A 22143-nucleotide genomic window follows, 5' to 3' on the forward strand; every position below is an offset into this window, starting at 1 on the left:
ATGGTCTAGAATCTAGACTAGTCTAGGGGTTAAGTTCGCTTAGTGCGTTAACGCTAGGCGGTGGTGTCGAATCGAGAGTCACAGGTTTGAGCCTCGGTCGGCGCATTCCCTTATTTTCGTAGCATTTTAATTCACTTTCTCTCTTTAAAAACACTTATTGTCCATGGTGCTGCTATCCATTTATATGTATTATTTTTTGAACAGTAGTAATCTTCGAATTATTAATATAAAATACACTAAATTTATCTCTGAGACTGTTATTTTATGTAAAAGCTTCTTAAAAGAAAAATTATTTCTTATTTTTTAAGACTAGACTATACATAGAATCTAGATCTATATAATAATATTAGTAATAGGGGGCCTATTACTATTATAATATTTTATTTCTTTAGAAAGTGTAGAACTCGACCCTTGGTTTCAACAAAGGAAACTGGTTAGTGCGCATGTCCATGTTTCTAACAAGATCTATAGAATTAGAACGGAGACTTAGCTGGTTGCCATTTCGAATAAAAAATAATTTCCGTCTAGTCTTCATGACTAGTCTAGCTAAGATTGATTTATTTCAAAACCATGGTAATAACGAGCTCATTTATAGATCTACCTAGATATAGACTCTAGTCTATACGTTAGTTAACGAGAGTCTAGAATATTGAATTAATCTGTTCTAGTCACACAAAAAAAGACAAAATCATTCCGGAAGTTTATTTTGTTAGGATGGTAAACATTGAAAAACAGTGAGACAGTGACACTCATTACACTGGCTGTTAGTTAGTGATAGTGACACTAGACCTAGAATAGATCTAGATCTAGAATGTGACTAGATTCTAGATGATGTAAGTCTAGTACTAGATCTAGTAATAGTAGTAATAACTTGACTTAAGTACTAAATATTCTAGTTACTATTCTAGATCTAGTATCTAGATTCTAGTCTCTACTCACCTCAGACTTAGACTACTATTCTCTGTCTCTATCATACTAAATCATAGACTACATAGAGAGTTCATAGACTGATAGAGTCATTAGTCTAGAGTAGACTATTTAATAGTATTAGTATTAGACATAGATGTCACATATGATATTTGATATTAGAATAGTATTTTATGACTATCACTTAAGTCTTAATTAAGACACTTATGTCTATAACTATATAATAAGTATAATACTCTCAATACCATACTATAATGACTATATTTATATTACTTTATACTATAATGTCTATAAAGACTATATAAGTATAAAGTATAACACTTAGATTTAGACTTTAAGAATAAGATCTTGTTCTTATTAATAATTCTAGAAGAGGAGATAAACTTAAATATATAGATCTAGAATCTAGATTAATAGTCTAGATGTAACTGTATAGTATATGAATATGACTAGATTAAGATAATATAAATCTAGATCTAGAAAAACTAGCTCTAGTTGACTCTAGCTCTAGATCTAATAAAAGTAATATAAATTAATATAATATATATATATATATATATATATATATGCTACATTCATCATCTAGATCATCAGACTAGATCTAGATAACTAGCTTAGAATCTACTAATCTAGTTATTTTTCTAGTATCATTATTTTATGACTATGTCATATGATTAATATGATAATTCTTCTTCTTCATCGTTCTCATTGTTATGTTGGAGTGTTCATATGACTAGACCAATACATGAGATGAACTGCGCAGTGATTTCCAAATCAGGGAGCTCTCCATATAGTTTTCTTTCTATTGGGGTGATTTGGGGCCAATGTCTTATACGGGCCTCTTGGTAGAGAGAGCAGTTTTGGAGGATGTGGTCGGCATTTTCAGGTGATACTCCACATGGGCAGATTTCACTGGTTCCAATTTTGAGCTTCCAGAACATGTGTTGTCGCATTCTGTTGTGTCCGGTCCTGAGTCGAAAGATTAGACGTTGGTCTTGTCGGGATAGCTTATAGTAAGCATCATCTTTCTTGTGATTTGGATGGGAGCTCGTCCATTTCTCATTTATTTTATCTACAATTAATTTCTTCTGGATAGAGTGCAGAGTTTACTTGTGAGTTTGTTCTCCCACTCTTGGCGAGTGAGTCAGCCTTCTCATTTCCTGCTAGTTGTATGTGAGCTGGTATCCATTGAATAACAGTTTTTTTGCTGTTGTTGTTGAGCTTTGTATGATAATGATAAATTACTATTCTATTCTATTATTAACCTAATACATGTTTGCTACATCAAAAAAATACCAAAAATGTCTGCCAAAGAGATTCCTTATGGTTTAGATGTAACACTGTATACAGACCCCAATTTAATTATTTGTTTATAGCTGTCTCAAGAAACATATTTTTAGGAAAATACACATTGTTACCATGGTATAAACTCTCAACTCAACCTAAACTCATCCCTGTCTTTCAATAAATTGAAATATAGCCTTGCCTGTTTATATTATTATATATATTTTTTATTTTTCAGATAACAAGAAGCCCTAAACAAATATTTAAAAAACATTTGAACAGCCAGGTGGGCAAAGAATAGGTATATAAATATTTATTTTCTTTATTATGGTAAAATATTAATCTTTATTCTCTCAGCAGTGAATTAGTTTAACAGTTCTTTTCAAAGTTTACAAGATACAGTGTGTTGTTTTTTTTAAACTTTATAATAAAAAGTGTGATGCTCTATAAAGTAACTTTTCTATTTTTGGCATCAAAGGTGTAAATGTCTAGGTTGTGGGTTGTTTGATAATTCACTTTAGATCAGTGAGTTAATGTGTTAAAAAGAATTTCAGCATGTGAAACTAAATTATACTATTATAACAGTATTGTTGTATGCTAAACATAAAAGTTGATGTAATTTTTTTTTTTAAGCGTTTTATTTTTCAAAGTTATGACAAAGAAGTCAAATTAGATTAACTTGGCAAAGTAATACGTATTTTTTAACATATATTATTTCGAATGTATATGGCCAAAAAAAAAATGATATCTTGATTTTTGTACAAATAATCATTTAATTAAATCTCATTTAAGGATGCGATGTATATCAGGTGTCCTGCTTTCTGTTCTAGGTGATTTGCCGTTGATTCTGAGTTAGGCTACAACGCTGTCACCATTTGTGTCCACAAGCACTTCCTGGCCATGGAGGTCTCCTCCAGCACCATGATCTCCACACCGCAGAATGAAGTTGACACTTACCCACTTCACCCTATCTCTACGTCAGTGGCCTCTTCATCCTCTAGAGCGGCTAGTCAAGATGTCTCAGCATCCTCTGGAGAAAGTAATTTCTTTAAAACTGGCTTCATCTTTCTGTTAATCTCTGTTCTGTCATCTCTATTGATAACAAGAAAAACTTAACAAAATATTTTTTTTTAAACACAAAACTTATACAAAGTGTAGTTGTAATTCAGTCATGTAATTAAGTTTGTAATAGATCTAGAACAACACCAATACATCTGTATGATTAGAAATATTTTTACCAATTGTTTTTGTTTAGTGCTATTTCATGCTTTTAGCTTTCTCAATATGCTACGATTCTATCACTTATCTGGACCAGTTGGGAAAATATGAGGGGGCGGGGGGCAAGAGAAAGAAAGGGATATCTGGCCTCTGGGTGAATTTTATTGTAATAGTTTTTTAAAAGCATTTATAAAAAAGGGGACTAATCCAGTTTATGCTAGTTGAGTACAATTTCCTTCCCTTGTTCAAGATACCAAACAAAATAATTAATTACTAATAGTTTATTAACTAATTGGTTATTTTTTTGTTATTGATTCTTGTGTTGTCAGGTAAAAGAAATAATTGTGCAAAATTTCAGCTTGATCTGAGATTGGGTGTGGAAGAAATCACAAGTACAAACCTTTTACCAGACAGACATAGTGAATTGATATAAACGCTTTGTAACCATGATAGCAAAATTTGATGAATTTTCTAAAATTATGGGGCTCCAAGGTCTTAAAAAAAAGGAGGAAAGAAAGACCATAATGTCATAATTAATGTTATTACTTGTAGTCTCCGCTAATATCAACATCTCTGATTACTCATTGGTAAATCTAACTTATTCTATATATCATTAAACAATTCTTTTCTAACCTTCATACCTGACATGTTTTTTAATTAAGCTTCAAATGAGGACCTAGTGATTATATCGCTAGTCCACTAAATAAAATATGGTTGCCTGGATGTCGTGTGCTGTGGATTGTCGTCTCAATGGTCACTGACCTCAAAAATTTCCTGTCTTCTGCCATCGCCCGTTTTCCTGCGGGAGGTTTGCACTAGGATGTAATTAATCTTCAATTTTCAAGAAATATCCAAAACATGTAAAACAAAAATATATTCAATAGAATATGTTCACAAAAGAAATAGATGTGCTATATTTGACTGTTTTAAAAATTGAAACTGAACAGAATTTTAATATTTTTTTTTAAATTTGAAATCAATAAGTAATTTAAAATATAAACAAGAAAAGTAAAGATGTATAGTCTATTCAAGATAAAAAATTTCTAGTCCTTTATCCAAATTTAAATATTTTTTTTTTACTTTAAAAAATTATAACCATCAAACTAGAGTTTTCCCAGTGTGGCCAATAAGCAAGTAATTCTTTTCCCAAAGATAATCATTAGAGCTGTTTTCGAGAACCATGTCCAGGTTTTATTTGTTTCCAGGTTTTTCAGATAAGTGTGCGACCTGAATAGAGGAATCATAAAAATACACACACACAATTGCCTGGTATGGCAATCTGAACATTTAAAATAAAAATAAACTTCATAGAATCCTTAATGCTGCAGGTAAAGTCATTGGCAAAAAAACAACCCCCATTTGGGGAGCTGTTTGAGACAAACATCCACAAAAAAAGCTAAAAAGATTCTAGAAATAAAAAATCACCCTTTGGGTCAGGATTTTGTGATTTTACCATCACAAGAGATACAAGACACCTATAGCAAAGACAAACAGACACAAAAACTCTTTTGTTCCCCTGGCAATGAAATCATTAATAGAAACTGATATAAACATTTCACATGTAAATTATGAGTGAGTCTGGTGTGAATGTACATTTTGGTTTTCTTTAGTTATAATGTTTTGTTGGGCGTAATTCACAAATTGAAAGACTAATTTCCTTACAGATAATAAAGATTATTATTATTATTAAAACTACACTATTTTGGTTTAATTAATTTTAAACAATTTAATCAAGCTTTTGTGCATATATTATAATAGCTTATAAAACAAAATTAAATTGTCTGTTAAATTTTTAGAAGATGACATACAACTCAATATTTAAATTAACCTGGTCTTTTTCTTTGTGTACTAGGGGGCCTGAACAATTCTTCTGCTGACATAAGTGAGGGCTCTGTGGAGACAGGTATGCTCAAGTTCAGATTAAAACTGTGTGATGTATTGCTTAGTGGCATAAACAGTTTGGCTACCTAAGGGGTTTGAAGTTCAAATCCAAATGTAGAATAAGAGTTTGAATTCAAGACTTGATTTGAGCAGTGTTGTATTTGCTAAAAGAAGTGCACACCCTCCCCTGCGTCCTCAAAAGAGTCTGGACAAATGCACACTGACAATGCTATAAAAGCATGGAAGATGCACTATAAAAAAAGTAAACAACTAGATTACCATGAGAGTTAATGTGAAATTCAGAAGCGGCCCTGGTCTGAAGCCTCCTCTCACATGGTGTCCACTGTTCTGAGGTCCTCCATGAAGGTGTGTTGCCAGGTAATACGAGGATGTCCCTGTTAGCGCTTTCCTCGTTTTGGCTTCCATGTTATCGCAACTCTTGGTGTGCGTAATTCATTTTGACGTAGAACATGTCCCGCAAACCTCGTGCGACGCTCAGTCACAACCTCACTAAGTGTTCGACTCCCAGTTCGGCATAGGATTTCCTTGTTTGAGATCCGGTCTGTGTAACTGACTCCCAAAATCCGTCTCAGCCATCTTTGTTGAGCCACATTTAGTCTTTTCTCAATTTTGACAGATGACTTCCACGTCTCACATGCATATGTAGCAGTTGGAATGACGATTGTGTTGAGAAGGTGTATTTTTGTCTCGAGTCCAATGGCTTGGCTAGTCCAAATAGGCTGCAGCCTTTGGAAAATGCTCCCTGCCTTTCCTATTCGGCATGCTACATCATGGTAAGCATCTCCATCATTTGTTATGATGCTGCCAAGGTACGTGAACTTGTCCAGCTCTTCAAGCTTTGACTCGCCAAGTCTGACGGGGACACCCTTTGGCTTATATCCCACTCGCATAATTTTAGTCTTATCCAAGTTTATGCGGAGGCCAATTTTGGGTGCCTCTCTGTCTAGGCTCTCCGTCATTTCTTGAATGCATTTATTTGTAGCCCCGAGTAGTGCAACATCATCAGCAAAGTCCAAGTCCGTCAATCGGAATTGTTCATGCCATGGAATACCAAAGGCAGTCTGGTTCATTGCTCTCTTCATTATGTAGTCGATGGCTAGGAGGAAAAGGAAGGGAGATAAGATGCACCCCTGTCTCACACCTGTCTCGATTGTAAAAAACTCTGTTGTTCCCTCTTCTGTTTTAATGCAGCAACTAGACTGACTGTAAAGGTGTCGTAGGATCTGGACGAATTTTTCTGGGATACCGTATTCTCTAACTATTTTCCATAGTGATTCTCGGTGGACACTATCAAACGCTTTTTTGAAGTCCACAAAACTGATCGTTAGCCGTTGTTGGTACTCAAGACTTTGTTCTATGATATTTCGTAAAACGAAAATCTGCTCTGTACATGATCTGCCTCTTCGGAAACCTGCTTGTTCTTCTCTGAGCCTTTCATCTACAGACTGTTGAAGCCGTCTCAACAAAACAGTGCTGAAAACTTTGCCTGGGACAGAGAGGAGAGTAATGCCCCTCCTGCCAAGTTGCCCTTTTTTGGAAGCTTTACAATCATTCCCTTTTGCCAGTCCTCTGGGACTTTTGAAGTTCGCCAACAGAGATTTAAGAGATCAGTCATTCTGTTAACAATGCACTGTCCCCCATATTTTAGCATTTCTGCTGATATCATGGCTAGTCCTGGTGCTTTGTTATTCTTTAGCACTGCTATGGCCATGGTAACCTCCTCAGCAGTTATTGGGTCTGTCTTGACCTTGAGATCATTGTCTGGAGAGGGGTCCTTGAATATGTAAGTTAGGTCTGGCAACAGTTGGTTAAGGGTCTCTTTAAAGTGCTTTAAATGAACATGAACCACTGCCAAATTAATTCAACATTTAGTGTCAGCACATTGTGGAAGTATGAAAAACTATCTCCAGTCTGGCTGTGATCCTGAAAAGGGATGTGATTAAATGCTCATTGATGAGGAACTTCATTGCTGGCCTCTTTAAGAAATCCTTCCCTTATATTAAGGGTTGAATAGACAGTGATTTGTGTTATTTATTAGTAGCACCCTGGCATGGCCAATCATTATATCCAACCAAAGGCCTTTGAAACACCACACAATATGCTAAACGATTTGTGGCTAACAAATACATTTAGGTCAGAATAGTTTTGTTTAGTTACAGAGCTCCGAATCAAGCATTATTTCAAAAATAGTTTTGATTTTACCTCCTCAAAAATGGTGTATTTGCATAAAAAATTAAACGGTTCGCTTTAAAAAAAAAAGTAGCTTTTGCAGTAGAACTTTGTAAGATTCAAAATATGAGATTTTCTATAGCTTTTCTAGTTTTTGATATCGAAAAAAAAATATAAATATTTTAATCTTTTAGCATTAGGTTTTAATAATTTGAAGGTATATTTGTGTTAGAAGATAAAATACAAATGTTAATTGCAAGATTGTGTTTGTGTTACAAATGTTAATTGCAAGATTGTGTTTGTTTGTTGTTTGATTGTTCTAGTTTATTAAAAGTTAGTTCTTGTTCATTAATTTTTTATTAGCAATGATTAATTAGCAGCCTTTTCTATCATTTCTTCTTTCAGTTCGCTATGGACCCACATTGCCACCAACATTTTACACTTCTGAAACAGTGAACTATTCAAAAGATGTATTGGGTAAGATTTTGTTTCAGAGAATATAGCTTAAGAGTCTGACAATAAAGTTTTAGGGAGAGTAGATTTAAGTGTGTGACTTGTTTTCTACACTCCTAATTTCTTTTTTTAAATTTGTGCCTACAGATTCCAAAGCAGTTCATGGATCCTGTGGCCTGTACAATCTTGGCAACACTTGTTTTATGAATGCTGGGATCCAGAGCTTGGTCAGCTGTGCTCCTTTGGTCAAGTATTTCTGTGATAATTACATCCTTACAGACAGTAATCGTCACACACTGACCACCCAGTTCTACATCCTCCTGTGCAAAATGTGGAGTGGCAAGTTCTCTGTGGTGCACCCAAGGAAATTCAAAGAGTATTTGGGGTTTTATCATTCCCAGTTTGAGGACTACAGACAGGTTAGTTTTAAAAAAAAAGCAATTGTTAGTTTTTGTATTTTAAAAATCCTCCTATTCACTTCCAGTTAATTTAATTCAAAATTGAAATAGTGCTCTATGTTTATGCCAAACTTCTCTATTAATATTGTTTTAACTAATTATTTAAGAATTATGTTAATTACTCAAACAATTTTATATGTATATTTGCCAAAGACAGTTCTAAACAGAGGGGAAAAGATCATATTTTAATTTGTTTACCCAGACCAGTTACAGCTTCTGTTTCACCTAAAAGTTCAAATTGTTTCCATTTGCAAATGTACTTTAAAATAGTTAAGAAGATGACAACCAAATTTGTTTCACATTTCTGAAGTGGGTGCATAATTACTACAGTTGATTTTTTAGACCAAATGTCTATTGTTAAAACATTATATATAAAAAAAATGATTCTGGTGTCATTTTAAAAGAAGAGCATAACTTTTCCTGAGCTCAACTTTTTCCTTCTTTTGAAATTTTCCTGCATATGTTCATGATAATTTTAGGGTATTCATGGCACCCATTGTGGGGGATAGCATAGTGGTTGAGTGGTGAAGTACTTGGTTTTTGAACTAAGGGGCCCTGGGTTCAAATTTTGGGGAAGACATGGATTTGAACTTACGGATTTTTAGGATGCCCTGATTCCTCCAAACTTTAATGGGTTCCTGGCATTTGTTGGGGAAAGTAATGGTGGTTGGAAGGAGATAATCAAAATTGTTTTTACATCTTCTTAGGTCTAAAAGTAATTAGCTCAGTTAATTAATAATCTTTTTTTAATCTTACAGCATGACTGTCAAGAGTTTCTTGCTCTTCTATTGGACACACTTCACGAACAACTGAACAACGCAACAGCACATAAAGGCTCCTTCTCATCCTCTCCTCTACCTCTAGCCCAATCCTTGTTGACATCAGCCTCATTACTACAGCCTGCGTCTTTCCCTGTGGCTGGTGGCTCATCCGCCATTACCACTACAAATATAGGAACAGACTATCCATTCCTATTAGCTCGGCCAGGTGATGATGCCATTGTTACACATGGTGAGATGTCTAATGTGATAGACCTCAACAATAAGGATTCCAAAAGCTCTGTGATAGAACTTTGTGCTGAAGAAAGCACAGAAACAGGAAGTGCTTCCAAGTTTGCCCAGCCTTCTCTGATTGGTGAAATAGGGCAAAGTCCAAGTTATCCTAGTGAGGGGAGTCCAAGAAGTGAAGCCTCAGTATCAGACTCGGCCGTCACAAGTCCATCTAGTCATGGCGATGTTGCTAGTCAGAAAAGTCCTGATCGGGACGATGAAGAATTAATCTCCAGTTCTTTTCCTTCGTTGAAACGTTATACTAGCCGACCCAACTTGGATGACGTGTCATCTTCTGACTCCAGCTTGCTTCTGAAGCCCTCACTTAAAAGGGTGTCTAGTGGGAGCTCCGTTACGACCTGTGGTGCCCTTTTCCATTCGGAAGACAGCAACCATTCAACTATCTCTGCTCACAGCACTGACTCTGAGCAGAGCAGCGCTTTTAAAAGGCTGAAAATTGATGCATCTGAGCTAAATAGGAACTCGAATAACAACATCAAGGACTGTGTCACTTCTTCCTCTGATTGCAAGAAAGCCAACAAGAATAGAAAAAACATGCTGAGTGATTCTGGTGTCTTACGAGATCCAGAGGAAGCTATTGTCTCAGGTAACATTGTCTTATCATGCCCTCAGAAAGATCTCAACGTGATTGATAACATGGTGACATCCTGCCAGGAGGCTCTCTGTCTGAATGCCAAATTTTCTAGTTCAGACAACCCAAGTGCTCAGTCCCAGCTATCTCCAGGACTTCTGGATGACTATTATAGTAAAGAGACCAAGACACTTAATACCAATGTTTTAGTCTCTGAGTTTCTCCAGGAGATCACCTCTGACTCTGAAAAGTTTGCCAAAGTGGATAACCGACATCACAGACCGCCGTCCAAGGAGATTAACATTCTCCAAGAAGCTTTTGGAGAAGAGGATAAAACAGATAAGGTTTTACTTTGCCAAAGGCTAAGTGGGATCAAGGACACTAATCTTCATGTTCATTCAGCCTCTGCCATAGTTAAGCCAGTTACCAAGAATATGGATACCAATGTTTTGAACAACAGTCTTGACCTAGACGTGCTGGATGCTGAGCCCATGTCAAAACTTTCCCCCCATACTAACGAGGTGTGCCCTTTGGAGGTGCTGCTTCCCCACAAACTGAATGAGGAAGAGAAGAATGTTCAGATGCAGGCCTACAGCAAGTTCAACACCATCCCTGTTCACAGCAACATCCGGACTGACCTGACAGATTCAGCACCAGGTGCTGAGAACATGGAAATAGATGAGGTAATAGCTACTGGACTTTGTTATATTATTTTGATGCCTGGGATTTTTTTGTGTTAAGGTTTTGAAGTGTTTACATAAACTTAATATACCGCAGGGTTTTTGCAAAAGAAGATTTGAGCTTCTCAAGCTCTAACTGACATAGAATTTAATGATGAGGATGTACGCAATCACCATCAATTGGAAGCCATCATAAAGACCTGATGCCTGTACTTGCTGTACTCAGTTCCAGTTTGACAAATAAGCTTAGAAACACTAGATTCTCCACAGTTCCTGCATAAACATTCCAGCTATCTTTCTGAAAAACTGGGTGTTCTTGGCAGCCAGGTTCTCTTCCCTTGTCCAGCATTCATTGTTTATTTTATGAATATGCATTCTATGAATAAAAGTTTCCTAATTTATTTTTTAAGCTCTAATCTCTAGAAAAGCAAAATTAACTTAGTATATATTTAGTTTTTTTTTATATATATAAACACCAATTATATTTCTTTTTCTTAAGGTTGAAGTTGAATGCTCTGATGAGGAGGAGATTGAGTCCTCATCACATCTATCATCAGTTGAATGTTCTTCTGTACCAAACTGCTTGCGTCATTGCCCGTCATCTGAAGTGATGATGGCCAACATGGCTTGGAATGACTACCTGGCCAAAAATGACAGCATAGTTGTAAACACCTTTCAAGGACAGTTCCGTAGTACAGTAAGGATTTTGAGATTTTTAATCATAATTTAGAGTCAGTGTGTTATAGTCAGTATTTATTGTACTCACTGATTTTGATTGACTTTCTTTAGGGATAGTTTGTCTATTCATAGAGTGCAGCTGTAAATGGTAATGCTTTGGAGATTACATATATATATAATATGTTCATTCTGTATAGAGGTGATTATACAAGCTATAGGGTTAGGGTTTTGTCTATTAACTTTTGGAATAATTGCAATGCTTTTAACTCATTAACTTGTATTTTGAAAAAGAAACATAGAGAATCACTTATTGATATCCAAAAAGCACCATTTTGTTTGAGAGAATGCGTTGAAAAATCATTCTGATAAAAATAATTCAATTTAGCCAGAGCTAATATATATATATTTCTATTGGTATATTACCTGAGTTGTTTGGGTCTCTTCAGGTGGTGTGCTCTGAATGCAGTCATGTGTCAGTGACCTATGAGCCCTTCATGTACCTCTCACTACCTATACCTCATGCTATGGACCAGCAAATATGTAAGTAGTGCCTATAAATCAATGTCAAAACAATTGTTGTTGCACTTTGCTCTTAGAGATGGAGTATAAAAACTGATTATTGCTGCCATAAACAGTGAACATTATAAATCATTGGCTTCGTTTCCAAAGACCAAGGATGAATGTCGTATTTCAAGTGAGCAGGCAATGCATATTTTGCAACATCTGTTGCAGACAAAGCTGTTGTTCGCTGGGGGGTCTATTTAAGTTTTCTATATTTGCCTTCTGTGACAAGATCTTTTCTTTGTGCCTCAAATGTGTGTTCTGAGACTTGTGAGAGCTCTCCAGCTGTCTTTTTCAGAGACCATTTGCTGCCAGCTGCTTTCCTCTATGCCAGTGAGGAAAAAATGGCACCTGAGTTGATTTTTATGGCGCTTCCAGTGGGCACCCTGTCCTTACCAAAAAGAAATTGCCTTTGACACATTCTGCATGCATTAGTAGACTCCAATCAGCAACATGCAGGCACCACTGCACTAATGCATACGCAACCAGACTAGGTAGATCTTAAGTTGCAAACTTAAGAAAGTGTCTGACACATTCTGCATGCATTAATGGACATGATTCCATTTAGCATCTTGCACTACTATAAACTGAATGTGTATGTATCTCATTTCCAGGTGTTGTGTATGTCTCCCAGAACCGACCTCCTGTGCGCTACCTCCTCAACCTCCTGAAGACAGACAAGATTGGGACTGTGAAGAAAAAACTCAGTGAGTTGATGAACTTGGAAAATACAGATTTCATAATGGCTGAAGTTTTAGATTCTCATATATCTAGGATACTGGTAAGTAATGACTTGTATCTTTGGCTGTTTCTGCTGGAATTAAATCATTCGCCCATTTTGTGGGTAATGGTTAGTTGTGTGCTAGACATAATTATCATTTTGTTCTTTTTGCTGTGATCAAAATGTTTTCAACGTTTTAGAACACAACAAAAAAAAAAAACATTCCATTTGATTTACATTCAGCACCTAATATATTTTTGTTCAGTGTCCAAAGAAACTAGACTTAATGTCGCACCAAAATAAAAGTAATGCAATTGTAATAGGAAACAATATGGTCATTTTCTATGTATTATTGAGAGAAGAGCCATAAGAAAATATTTTATTTCTCTCTTCATTGTGAAGTTTTTGTTATCGTAGCAAAATCCATTTGACACGATAACATTACAATGTTATTTTTGACAAATCTGTTTGATTTCTTGATAAATTACTTGTTAAAGAGTTGACAGATTTTTTTTATTGAAATCTTCATAGATTTATTTTTTTTTAACTTTTCTCACAGGATGAGAACATTCTGCTCAAATATGTAAATACTTGTAACAGAAAAATTTATGCTTTTGAAATGATCTCCGCTGACCCTGGCCTTGTGACAGCCAATGAAAATGTGTTGTGCAATAGTTCCTTGAACAACGATGTGGAGCAGCCGTCTAGTTCCAGACTCGAGCTCCCATACTTGTCTGAAAGTCAGGTGTCCAACCAAAGCTTTGATTCTATCAACGTGAACTCTCCTAGCAGTAGGGACTCACCAGACTACATGTTTTCAGACTCAGAGACCTGTGATCCCATTGCCCAGGAAAACTCTGAATTTCCATCTGTTTACCTGGCAGATGATGACAATAATGAAGGAGAGTGTCAGTCCACAACAGACAAGGTGACTGGCAATAGCCCATGGGTGTATGGTGGCTTCTCCAATAGCCAACGCCTTTCTTGGACATTAGAGGGTGACGATAAAGGCATGGACTCGTTTGATGCTGGTGTGGGCAGTACGTCTGTCGAGGCTGCTAACACTAGCACTGCCTACTGGGTTGATGAAGCTAGTCTTGAAGTTAACAGGTCATTGTTTACAGAAGATGTTACCAATGAGGCAGTGTGCACTAAAGAAATGAGTGCCAGCCAAACTACCGCTGTTTTGGGTGAATGCAGTGACGCTGTCTGCCCAACAAATCTAGTCAAATCAAATAGCTTGGTGGAGGGCCAGCAGTCTGCTAAATTCTCCACCTGCAGACCAAATCAAAATTCCTCAATTCACTCACCTGTTGGTACATCATTTGTTGCTGCCCAGGGCCTGCTTAGCAGTAAGGAGGCTAGCCACGGTGATAGCAGCAAAAACACATCCAGGTCCTGCCCTAGTCCTGAAACATTTTCACATGTTCCTGAGCATGAGGCAACACTTTTAAGTGTCGCTGCCAAACTGGAAGACCATCCAGGATCTTATTTCCTTAACCGATCTCAAAATGATGCTGATTATGGCTACTTCCAAGACAGTGGTAAGTTTATATTATTCACAACTTGTCATATATATACATTGAGTTTATTTTAAAATGTTTAATTTTACATTGCTAGTCATTACACTGTATTCATTGTAATTTATTACAAATTTCTTCATCCTTTCTATCGGTAATTATTGATACTTGTAACAGAAAATAGAGATTTAATTTTCAGTTGCAATGGTAAATTTTAGCAGATCCTTGATCTCTTATAAATAGCACAGAACAAATTCAAGATTACAAATTCTGGACACTTGAATTATAAATCCAATACGAATAATCACACTGGAAGTTGAGCCCAACTAGTGCTTTTAATTGACAAAGAGAGTAAGATACATGCCGGATAAATATATCATATACATTACAGTCTTGTTACTTGGCTTTAAATAGGTCTTACAAACTTTGCATAATAAGCCTTTAATATCACACTAATGATACAGATTCACTCTAGACGCATTAATTCATTGTATTATGTCTTATTCGATGTGGTGCTAACATTGTTGATATAATATTAGGGTCCATGAATGCAGCATCCACTTCATGTTCACAAGGGGAAGGCCACCATTCAGACATCAATAACTGGACATCCCATTTTCCTGGACAAAATTCTAGTCTCGAGGAGCCAGAACAAATGCGTAAGATTTTTATAAAATAAAGAATGCTTTGTCTTGTGTGACCATGTGTTCTTGAGTTGTCTTCACCATGGCCATTCCCAGCCTTTCTTTAGGAGGCCTGGGTAGGACATAATCATAATCTTACTTTCTGAAGGAACATTCGAATAAAACTAAGTCCATCATACATTTCAATTAAAAATCAAATCTGACATTGTAATTTTAATTTATTTTTTTTCTGTAATAAAATTTGCAGTAAAAGTAAAAAAAAATGTTGAATTTGAAATAATTAAAAAATATTTTTAAACAAACACTTGGTCATTCTGGACTGCTGAACAATTTTTTCAAACAACTTTGAACTAAAAAATAGCCATTGATTATTGCTTTTGTGTGCTACGTTATTCCAGAAAGACCCAAAAGGCAATGTTTAAAAAAAAGAAGGTTTCTTTCACTTACATCATGGCTGCTAATGAAACATGATCAATTCTTTCACTTACATCATGGCTGCTAATGAAACATGATCAATTCTTTCACTTACATCATGGCTGCTAATTAAACATGATCAATTCTTTCAATACCCTTCTATAATATTGAATAATTGTACTTGGAGAAACTAGCATTTTAAGTTTCCTAATTATGCCTTGAACCAGTATGACATCCCTGTATGAAAAAATGCCACTCATTATGACATCTTTGTTGATGACACTTATCCTCCACTGCTCCCTTAACCAGCTCCTGTTGTCTGAATCCTGTTCAACTCTCGGAATCAGCTGGCAAGAGCAGAGAGAGTATGGCGGATCTGCTGCAAATCTCCCTAACTTTATTCCATTTTTATATGAAAGCACAGTTTTTAATCTGAACATATTCTTACTTTGATGCTTACTTAAAGACCACTAACAAACAAAAATGTCAATAGAAAATAAATGTGAGTTACTTAACTCTAAATTTATAACATAATTGATTTTTTTTTGTAATATGTAATAGTATTTCCTAAAGTATCAGAGTTTCATGAAATAAACACATACTATTTCCCTCAGGTCCATTGACTGATAGATGGCGTCCTTGCGCCATTTGTTTAGAGGATCTCTTAGACACTGATCTCTTGACACATGTTAGCTGTGATGGTGTCTTTTGTCAGCCATGTCTAGAGGTGAGCTTTGTGGAATGCATGTTACACATTTTTAAAATTCCATTTTTTTATGGGAAAATTTGTATAAGACATGAAAAAAACTTGGATTAACAAACTTGTAGTCTCATGGTGTACATTCTGTAGAATGCCTACAACTAGTTGGGATACAGATGTATTTAGAATGTGGCTTGTGGTTCTCTTTGATTTCTCTCTGTTTGTTAGGGGGGAGGGGGTTGTACCTTACTTAGCTGCTCAGTCTGAACATTGCAAAGTACAATATGATTGTTCAACGCTCTGCGTAAAGTTATAACCCTCGTGTGTTATTTAGGTTTTGTTGATCTTCATTACTGTAAAACATCAAATGGTGTGTTTTTAATTTCTTATACATTTGATTCATTAGGTCACACAAATATACTGAGCTACATTGAAGCATGGTCGAGATGCTGCACGAAAAACCTTCTCCAGAATACCCCCTCCCCCCACTGGTCCACAAAAGAGATTGGACCATAGCGCTCTGAGCATGCTATAAGCATGAAAGTAGCGCTATATATAAAAGCTATAATTTTATATTGAGTTAGATTTAGCTATAGAAATCTCTAAAATTATTGCATCAATTCTAAGTTGAATGGCTTCACTAGCAATTTTTTTAATTCTATGCACTAGTTAGAATGGGGAAGTACTCATGTCACATGTGTGCATTGTCTCCCTTGACAGCTCACATAATGGCTGACCAGTAGCTGTCAGTATTATTAGGTCTTATTGAGTGTATTGGTTATAATTATGCAGATTTTTCCGGATGAGACATTAATTTGCATAAATAGGTTAAAAAAATGGAATGATGGGAAGGTAATAGTATGTTCTATTTGTAGCGTAAATTATCCAGAAAGTTCAATATACAATCCTACAGAAACATGAAACTAGATATTGCAAGGGTCAGTCGGTCATTGTTCCCAGCCAGTTGCTAGTCATCAGGCACTGTTCCATGTGGATTATTTGAGTGCTTATTCCTAAATGGATTACTAGCTGTTCTCTTGTATCTTTACTGTTTTTATTTCAACTATAGTATTCTACTCAAGTGGTACTTGTACAAGTATTTTATATTTTGGAAACAATTCTAAAAAAAAATGAGTTTGTAGGTAGATCTATTAAATTCAAGAAAATTATTCAGTATTCAGCGCTGAGTTGCTTCCTTGTGTCCTAGTAGTGTGTTGGTTAGGCTTTTAGGCATCTCCGAATCATCATGTCAGATGATTGTGGAGACAATACAACATCATGACACTCAATAATAGTATTCTTTTTGTGTCAACTAATTAGTTGTTTATTTTATTTTTTTTAATGCTTTTTTTTTTCATTCTTCTAGATGTCAGTGAAACATGCAGCTGATGTATCAGCCTTCTGTTGTCCAGTGAGTATTAGGTCACTCTGTCTTTAGTTGAAATGTTGTTATAATGCACATGTTTCACTGAAATAAGGAAATTTTTGTGTGAACCAAACTGGATTACATTGATGATATTTTGGTAAAACACTTTTTCTTTCTAGATCTGTCTCCACCCTGCCAATTCATTTGAAGACTTTGTTCCTTTAGCAACTGCTACAGCTACCAACCCAAAGATCAGGTACATTTAGTTCATACTGACTCATTTTCTGTTTTTTAATTTGGTACTTATTTCTTAATTGTGATGAGTACCCACTAAATGTTGCAAAAATTTTGACATCTTCTGTCACATCTTTATTTTGGAGTAATATTATCTCCCCATGTTACATGACCTACATGATTTTATTAGTGCCTTTAGGCTACTACTTAAGCACGCAGAAGAAATACAGCGCTGAATATATTTTCCATGAGTTTAATGCTTTCAAGCTCAGTTCAATAAAACAAGTAATCCCCTGATGGACATACTTTAAAAAATTTATTATTGAACAAATATTGGCAAGAAATAATAAATGCTGAAAACTGTAATGTCTGAATAGGAAAAGAATTGATTAGTTTCCAATCCAACTTTAAGGACTTTGATTTGACAGTCATATGTACATCTAACTTCATACAATGACTTACATTGGACAGTCATATGTACATCTAACTTCATACAATGACTTACATTGGACAGTCATATCTACATCTAACTTCATACAATGACTTACATTGGACAGTCATATCTACATCTAACTTCATACAATGACTTACATTGGACAGTCATATCTACATCTAACTTCCTACAATGACTTACATTGGACAGTCATATCTACATCTAACTTCATCCAATGACTTACATTGGACAGTCATATCTACATCTAACTTCATACAATGACTTACATTGGACAGTCATATCTACATCTAACTTCATACAATGACTTACATTGGACAATCATATCTACATCTAACTTCATACAATGAATTACATTGGACAGTCATATTCAGGTCAAACTTGATGACCCAGCCCAATAGCCAAAGGAGATAAAGGATTACCAGTTTTGATATGTTTGTAGCTACAAATCCTTAATATACAAGAGCATCCTGGCTTTGTTTTGGTTTCAGAATTTATCTCTATTTTTAATGGGAACTATCTTAGGGTATGAACACTTCATCACATCAAAAATTTATTAAGCTATATAATAGAAAACCAATAGTTTAACTTAGCTACACATTTTAGCCTGCCTTTTCATTTTTTTTTTTACATCCAAAAATTTTACTAATGAGTCGATAAAGATATTTTCTTGTTTCATTATAATTTGCTTTATTTTTTCAGAAGTAACTACCACCACCAAACTTACTTTAAATGAATATATATATGATTGCATCACTTGATTTCCGATTTTGAACCATATAAATATTTTTTTTTTAATATTTTAATAAAGTTGGACTTAACATCTGTAGTATTGGCCCTCATTACAATTAATGTCCTGGTTTATTTCAATATGTAAATTGTATGATCATTTCATTTAATGCACTTCTTTCATACTGAAGTAGTACATTGTTTATCTGATCCAAAATTATACTACTATCATTTTTTCTCATTCTGTTTCACTTTTTACTTCGTAAGTGGACTGTTTATTTTTAGAAATTGCCATTGATGTTGTGGAGTATGTTTTCTATTCAATCCATTTTGTAAACAAAGTACTGTCTTTTGGGGGCCATGGTTGCTTAATAAAGCGATTGGCTCTGGTTAAGCTCCCGGTGAAGGTTAACAGGTACCTGACATTAGTTGAGGAAAAGTACAAGTGGTTAGTTGATGTGCTGATAGCATTCTTGTTAACCATAGGCCACTGAAACAGTTGACCTTCACATCATCTGCCCTATAGACTGAAAAAGGGGGGGGGGGAGGTACCATTATTTTTTACCAAACTATTTCATCATAGAATTTATTTTGTATTTCAATGGTTGTTCTCCCTATTTCATTCAGAAAGACTACAAACAAATATTTTTCATAGAACTCCTTCATAAGTTTTTATCTTTTGTCAAATTTTTTGAAAATAAAAAAAAAAGTGCTCTGTTTTTCCATAGAACACTCCCTATGAGCATAGCATATCGTCACAATGTCAGAGACAACTCGGGCTCAGACTGTCTTCAACTTTTTGGCCACCCAAGCATTCTTCAGATGCCCAGCGTGATATCAGGAGATTCTCTTTACAGCCTGGTGGACCGTATGGTTAGTCCGCTGCTGTCCACTTACTCCATCAAATTGACTGATGGTCAGGTCAGTATTTGATGCAGGATTTAGTTCAAAGTTTCCATTTTTTTAGTGCCCCTCTCCTTAGTTCTTTATATTAACAATTCCCTCTATTGCATTGCCCATAGCCTTGGCCATCTTGTTTTCTTGTAGTATTTTGTTTTCTAGGTAGGTGAATTATAAATAGAACAGGATTTGGTAATTTTTAATAGAATCTTTTTAGAATGTGATCTCATTTATTTCATTGTATGAGATCTGGATAATTCTGACAAAAACAAAAGTGCCTGTAACAAGTATCTCTGTTGTGTCAGTTGAAATGATTAGAACAGTCTAATTACATATTCATTGTTGCTGAAGCACCATCAAGTTAGAGAAAAGGTAGTACAGGTCATGAGCTAGGAAGAGACATGCCTGTCTAGTTTCTACCTCTCTTGGACTATTATGCATCCCTTGAAGCATCTTGATAAAAAGTTTTAATGGAGAATTACTCTACTGTCAGATTCGGTATTCCAATTCTGATATAGGTCTGCTTAACGATTTTAGAGTTGTTATTTTGTGTTTAAAATATGGTTTGAATAAACATTTATTGTTCTGTACATTTTTAAAACTCGTTTTCACCCTTATTCATCACATTTCTCTGTTGTGTGCAGCTCTTCATTTGTTTGATCCTGTGTTAACGCCTTCAAATCTCACTTTCATTTTCTTTAGGGTTTGACCTGCTCTCGGTGCACTTATTCAAGGCACTGCTCTGGCTGTGAGGTCACTCGAGATGGAGAGGTGGTACTGCAGCCCTCTGACTGCCTGACAGTTCACATTTGTGACACCCTGTCGCCTGATCAGGTCTGCGAGTGGCAATATGTGCACGAGGACTCCTCCATGGCTGGTCTCAGGTCACTGGAGCCCACCACCATTATGGACTGTTTTGGTGCCTTCACTCAAAGGTTAGTCTTAATCACTGCTTCCAACTAATTCATGTTAGAGATTCTGTTAGGCAGCTGAAAACATGTTGTTGTTTTTTTTCAGCTTACAATCTTATATGCTACATCTTTGCATTTTGTCCAAATTCTAAATCTCAGCTTCCAACACACACCTTTTTTTTTTAAATAAGAAACTATAAATTGTCTACTGTTAATACTTATATAAAGTGATAATATTTATATGAATCTATAATGTTTACACAAATAAAAAGAAATAATGTACTTTATACAACCAGATTTATCATTGATCTATGATGTCAGCATACACAGTTGTCCTTGTGATATCATGAAGAGTTGGAATTGTATCACATTGTGAAGACTAATTTATCATCACTTTGTAATGCTCTTTCTATAAACCTTTTTTTTTTTATCTTTATCTTTCAATACTGTCTTTAAAAAAGGACTTTTTTTTTTTTAATTTCCTTGAATTAATCTGTTCTTTACTTCATTCAGTTGTAGTTTTTTTTTTTTACTTTATTACATCGTGGAAGACTTAGGCAGATTTAATGTCCCACAACAGCAAAGTGATAATAGTTTTGTGTATACATCCAACATTTTCCTTTTATTTTGGCAACTGAAGCTGTGACTCCCCTGTCTGACTATAACCTCCCCCTAACTCATCCTTTGTATACATATGATTTATACTCTTTATTATTTGATTATGTTTGATTCTGTCTATTCTTGTATTGTTGATGCTAACAGTGAGATTCTAGATGAACACAACCCGTGGTACTGTCCCCAGTGTGAGAGGAACCAATGTGCTAAAAAGACAATGACAGTCTGGAGGTATCCAGACAACCTCATCATCCACCTGAAGAGGTTTGTATTCATTTCCTAAGAAAACTAGCGAAAGGAATGCACGCAGCGCCATTCGGGAAACATAAAAAATTAAACTGTGACAAAACAATGTTAGGTTAAGATAGCAACAAAATACAATAGCTTAGAACTGTGCTTTACGAAAATCATATCATAGCTGTCTTATCGGCACAAGACTTGATTTATCCTATTGTTGGCAATAGATCTTCTATTCAGTTATAATATTGTGTTTGTCATTTGTATCTTTGTGAGATTACTTTGTGAGGGTTTGTAGTATATAAGAACATGTGCTTACTCATACAGAGCTTGAACACATTTGACATCATGGCAGAATCAGCCACAATCATTAGAAAATGACAGTTTAAACACAATGATCAACCATTGCTGCTTTGCAAAGGATTGTGGAAGACTATAGACAAGAATGTCATGTGGCCAGCACAAGGAGCAACCACCTTTACTTCCCCCAACTAATGTCAGGTACCCTTTAGATTGGGGTGGACTCAGGGTTGACCTAAAAATCCCAGTCTTCATAGATATTTGAACTCAAGACCCCGTTTCATTTAGAAGCCAAGCCATTGACCACTCAGCCACACACACACCTAGTTTATCTTTGACAAGAAGTTATAAAAGTGTAGTCATGATAATTTCTATGGTTCACCACAGGGAGCAGTATGAATGATTTCAGCTCATTCTTAGGTTCACTCTT

General features: G+C 35.4%; 1 protein-coding gene across 2 annotated transcripts in view; it reads left to right on the plus strand.

The window, feature by feature from the left end:
• Window positions 1-444: 444 nt before the first annotated feature.
• The window catches only part of LOC106066699 (uncharacterized), a 30022-nt gene continuing 8323 nt past the window's right edge, over window positions 445-22143 (plus strand). The window contains exons 1-18 of one of the 2 annotated variants that reach the window (XM_056012286.1): window positions 445-573; window positions 2450-2512; window positions 3042-3250; window positions 5282-5332; window positions 7906-7977; window positions 8101-8372; window positions 9170-10735; window positions 11232-11429; window positions 11857-11950; window positions 12586-12752; window positions 13252-14236; window positions 14752-14871; window positions 15885-15997; window positions 17337-17381; window positions 17516-17592; window positions 19479-19671; window positions 20353-20585; window positions 21324-21440. In XM_056012286.1, coding sequence (XP_055868261.1) covers window positions 3112-3250; window positions 5282-5332; window positions 7906-7977; window positions 8101-8372; window positions 9170-10735; window positions 11232-11429; window positions 11857-11950; window positions 12586-12752; window positions 13252-14236; window positions 14752-14871; window positions 15885-15997; window positions 17337-17381; window positions 17516-17592; window positions 19479-19671; window positions 20353-20585; window positions 21324-21440 — 4442 coding nt within the window. In that variant the 5' untranslated portion in view covers window positions 445-573; window positions 2450-2512; window positions 3042-3111. Of the gene's footprint in view, window positions 574-618; window positions 834-2449; window positions 2513-3041; window positions 3251-5281; window positions 5333-7905; window positions 7978-8100; window positions 8373-9169; window positions 10736-11231; window positions 11430-11856; window positions 11951-12585; window positions 12753-13251; window positions 14237-14751; window positions 14872-15884; window positions 15998-17336; window positions 17382-17515; window positions 17593-19478; window positions 19672-20352; window positions 20586-21323; window positions 21441-22143 lie in introns of those variants that run through there. The other variant, XM_056012287.1, reaches the window with a different exon arrangement.

Source organism: Biomphalaria glabrata, chromosome 15, assembly GCF_947242115.1.
Source record: "Biomphalaria glabrata chromosome 15, xgBioGlab47.1, whole genome shotgun sequence".
NCBI lineage: Eukaryota > Metazoa > Mollusca > Gastropoda > Planorbidae > Biomphalaria > Biomphalaria glabrata.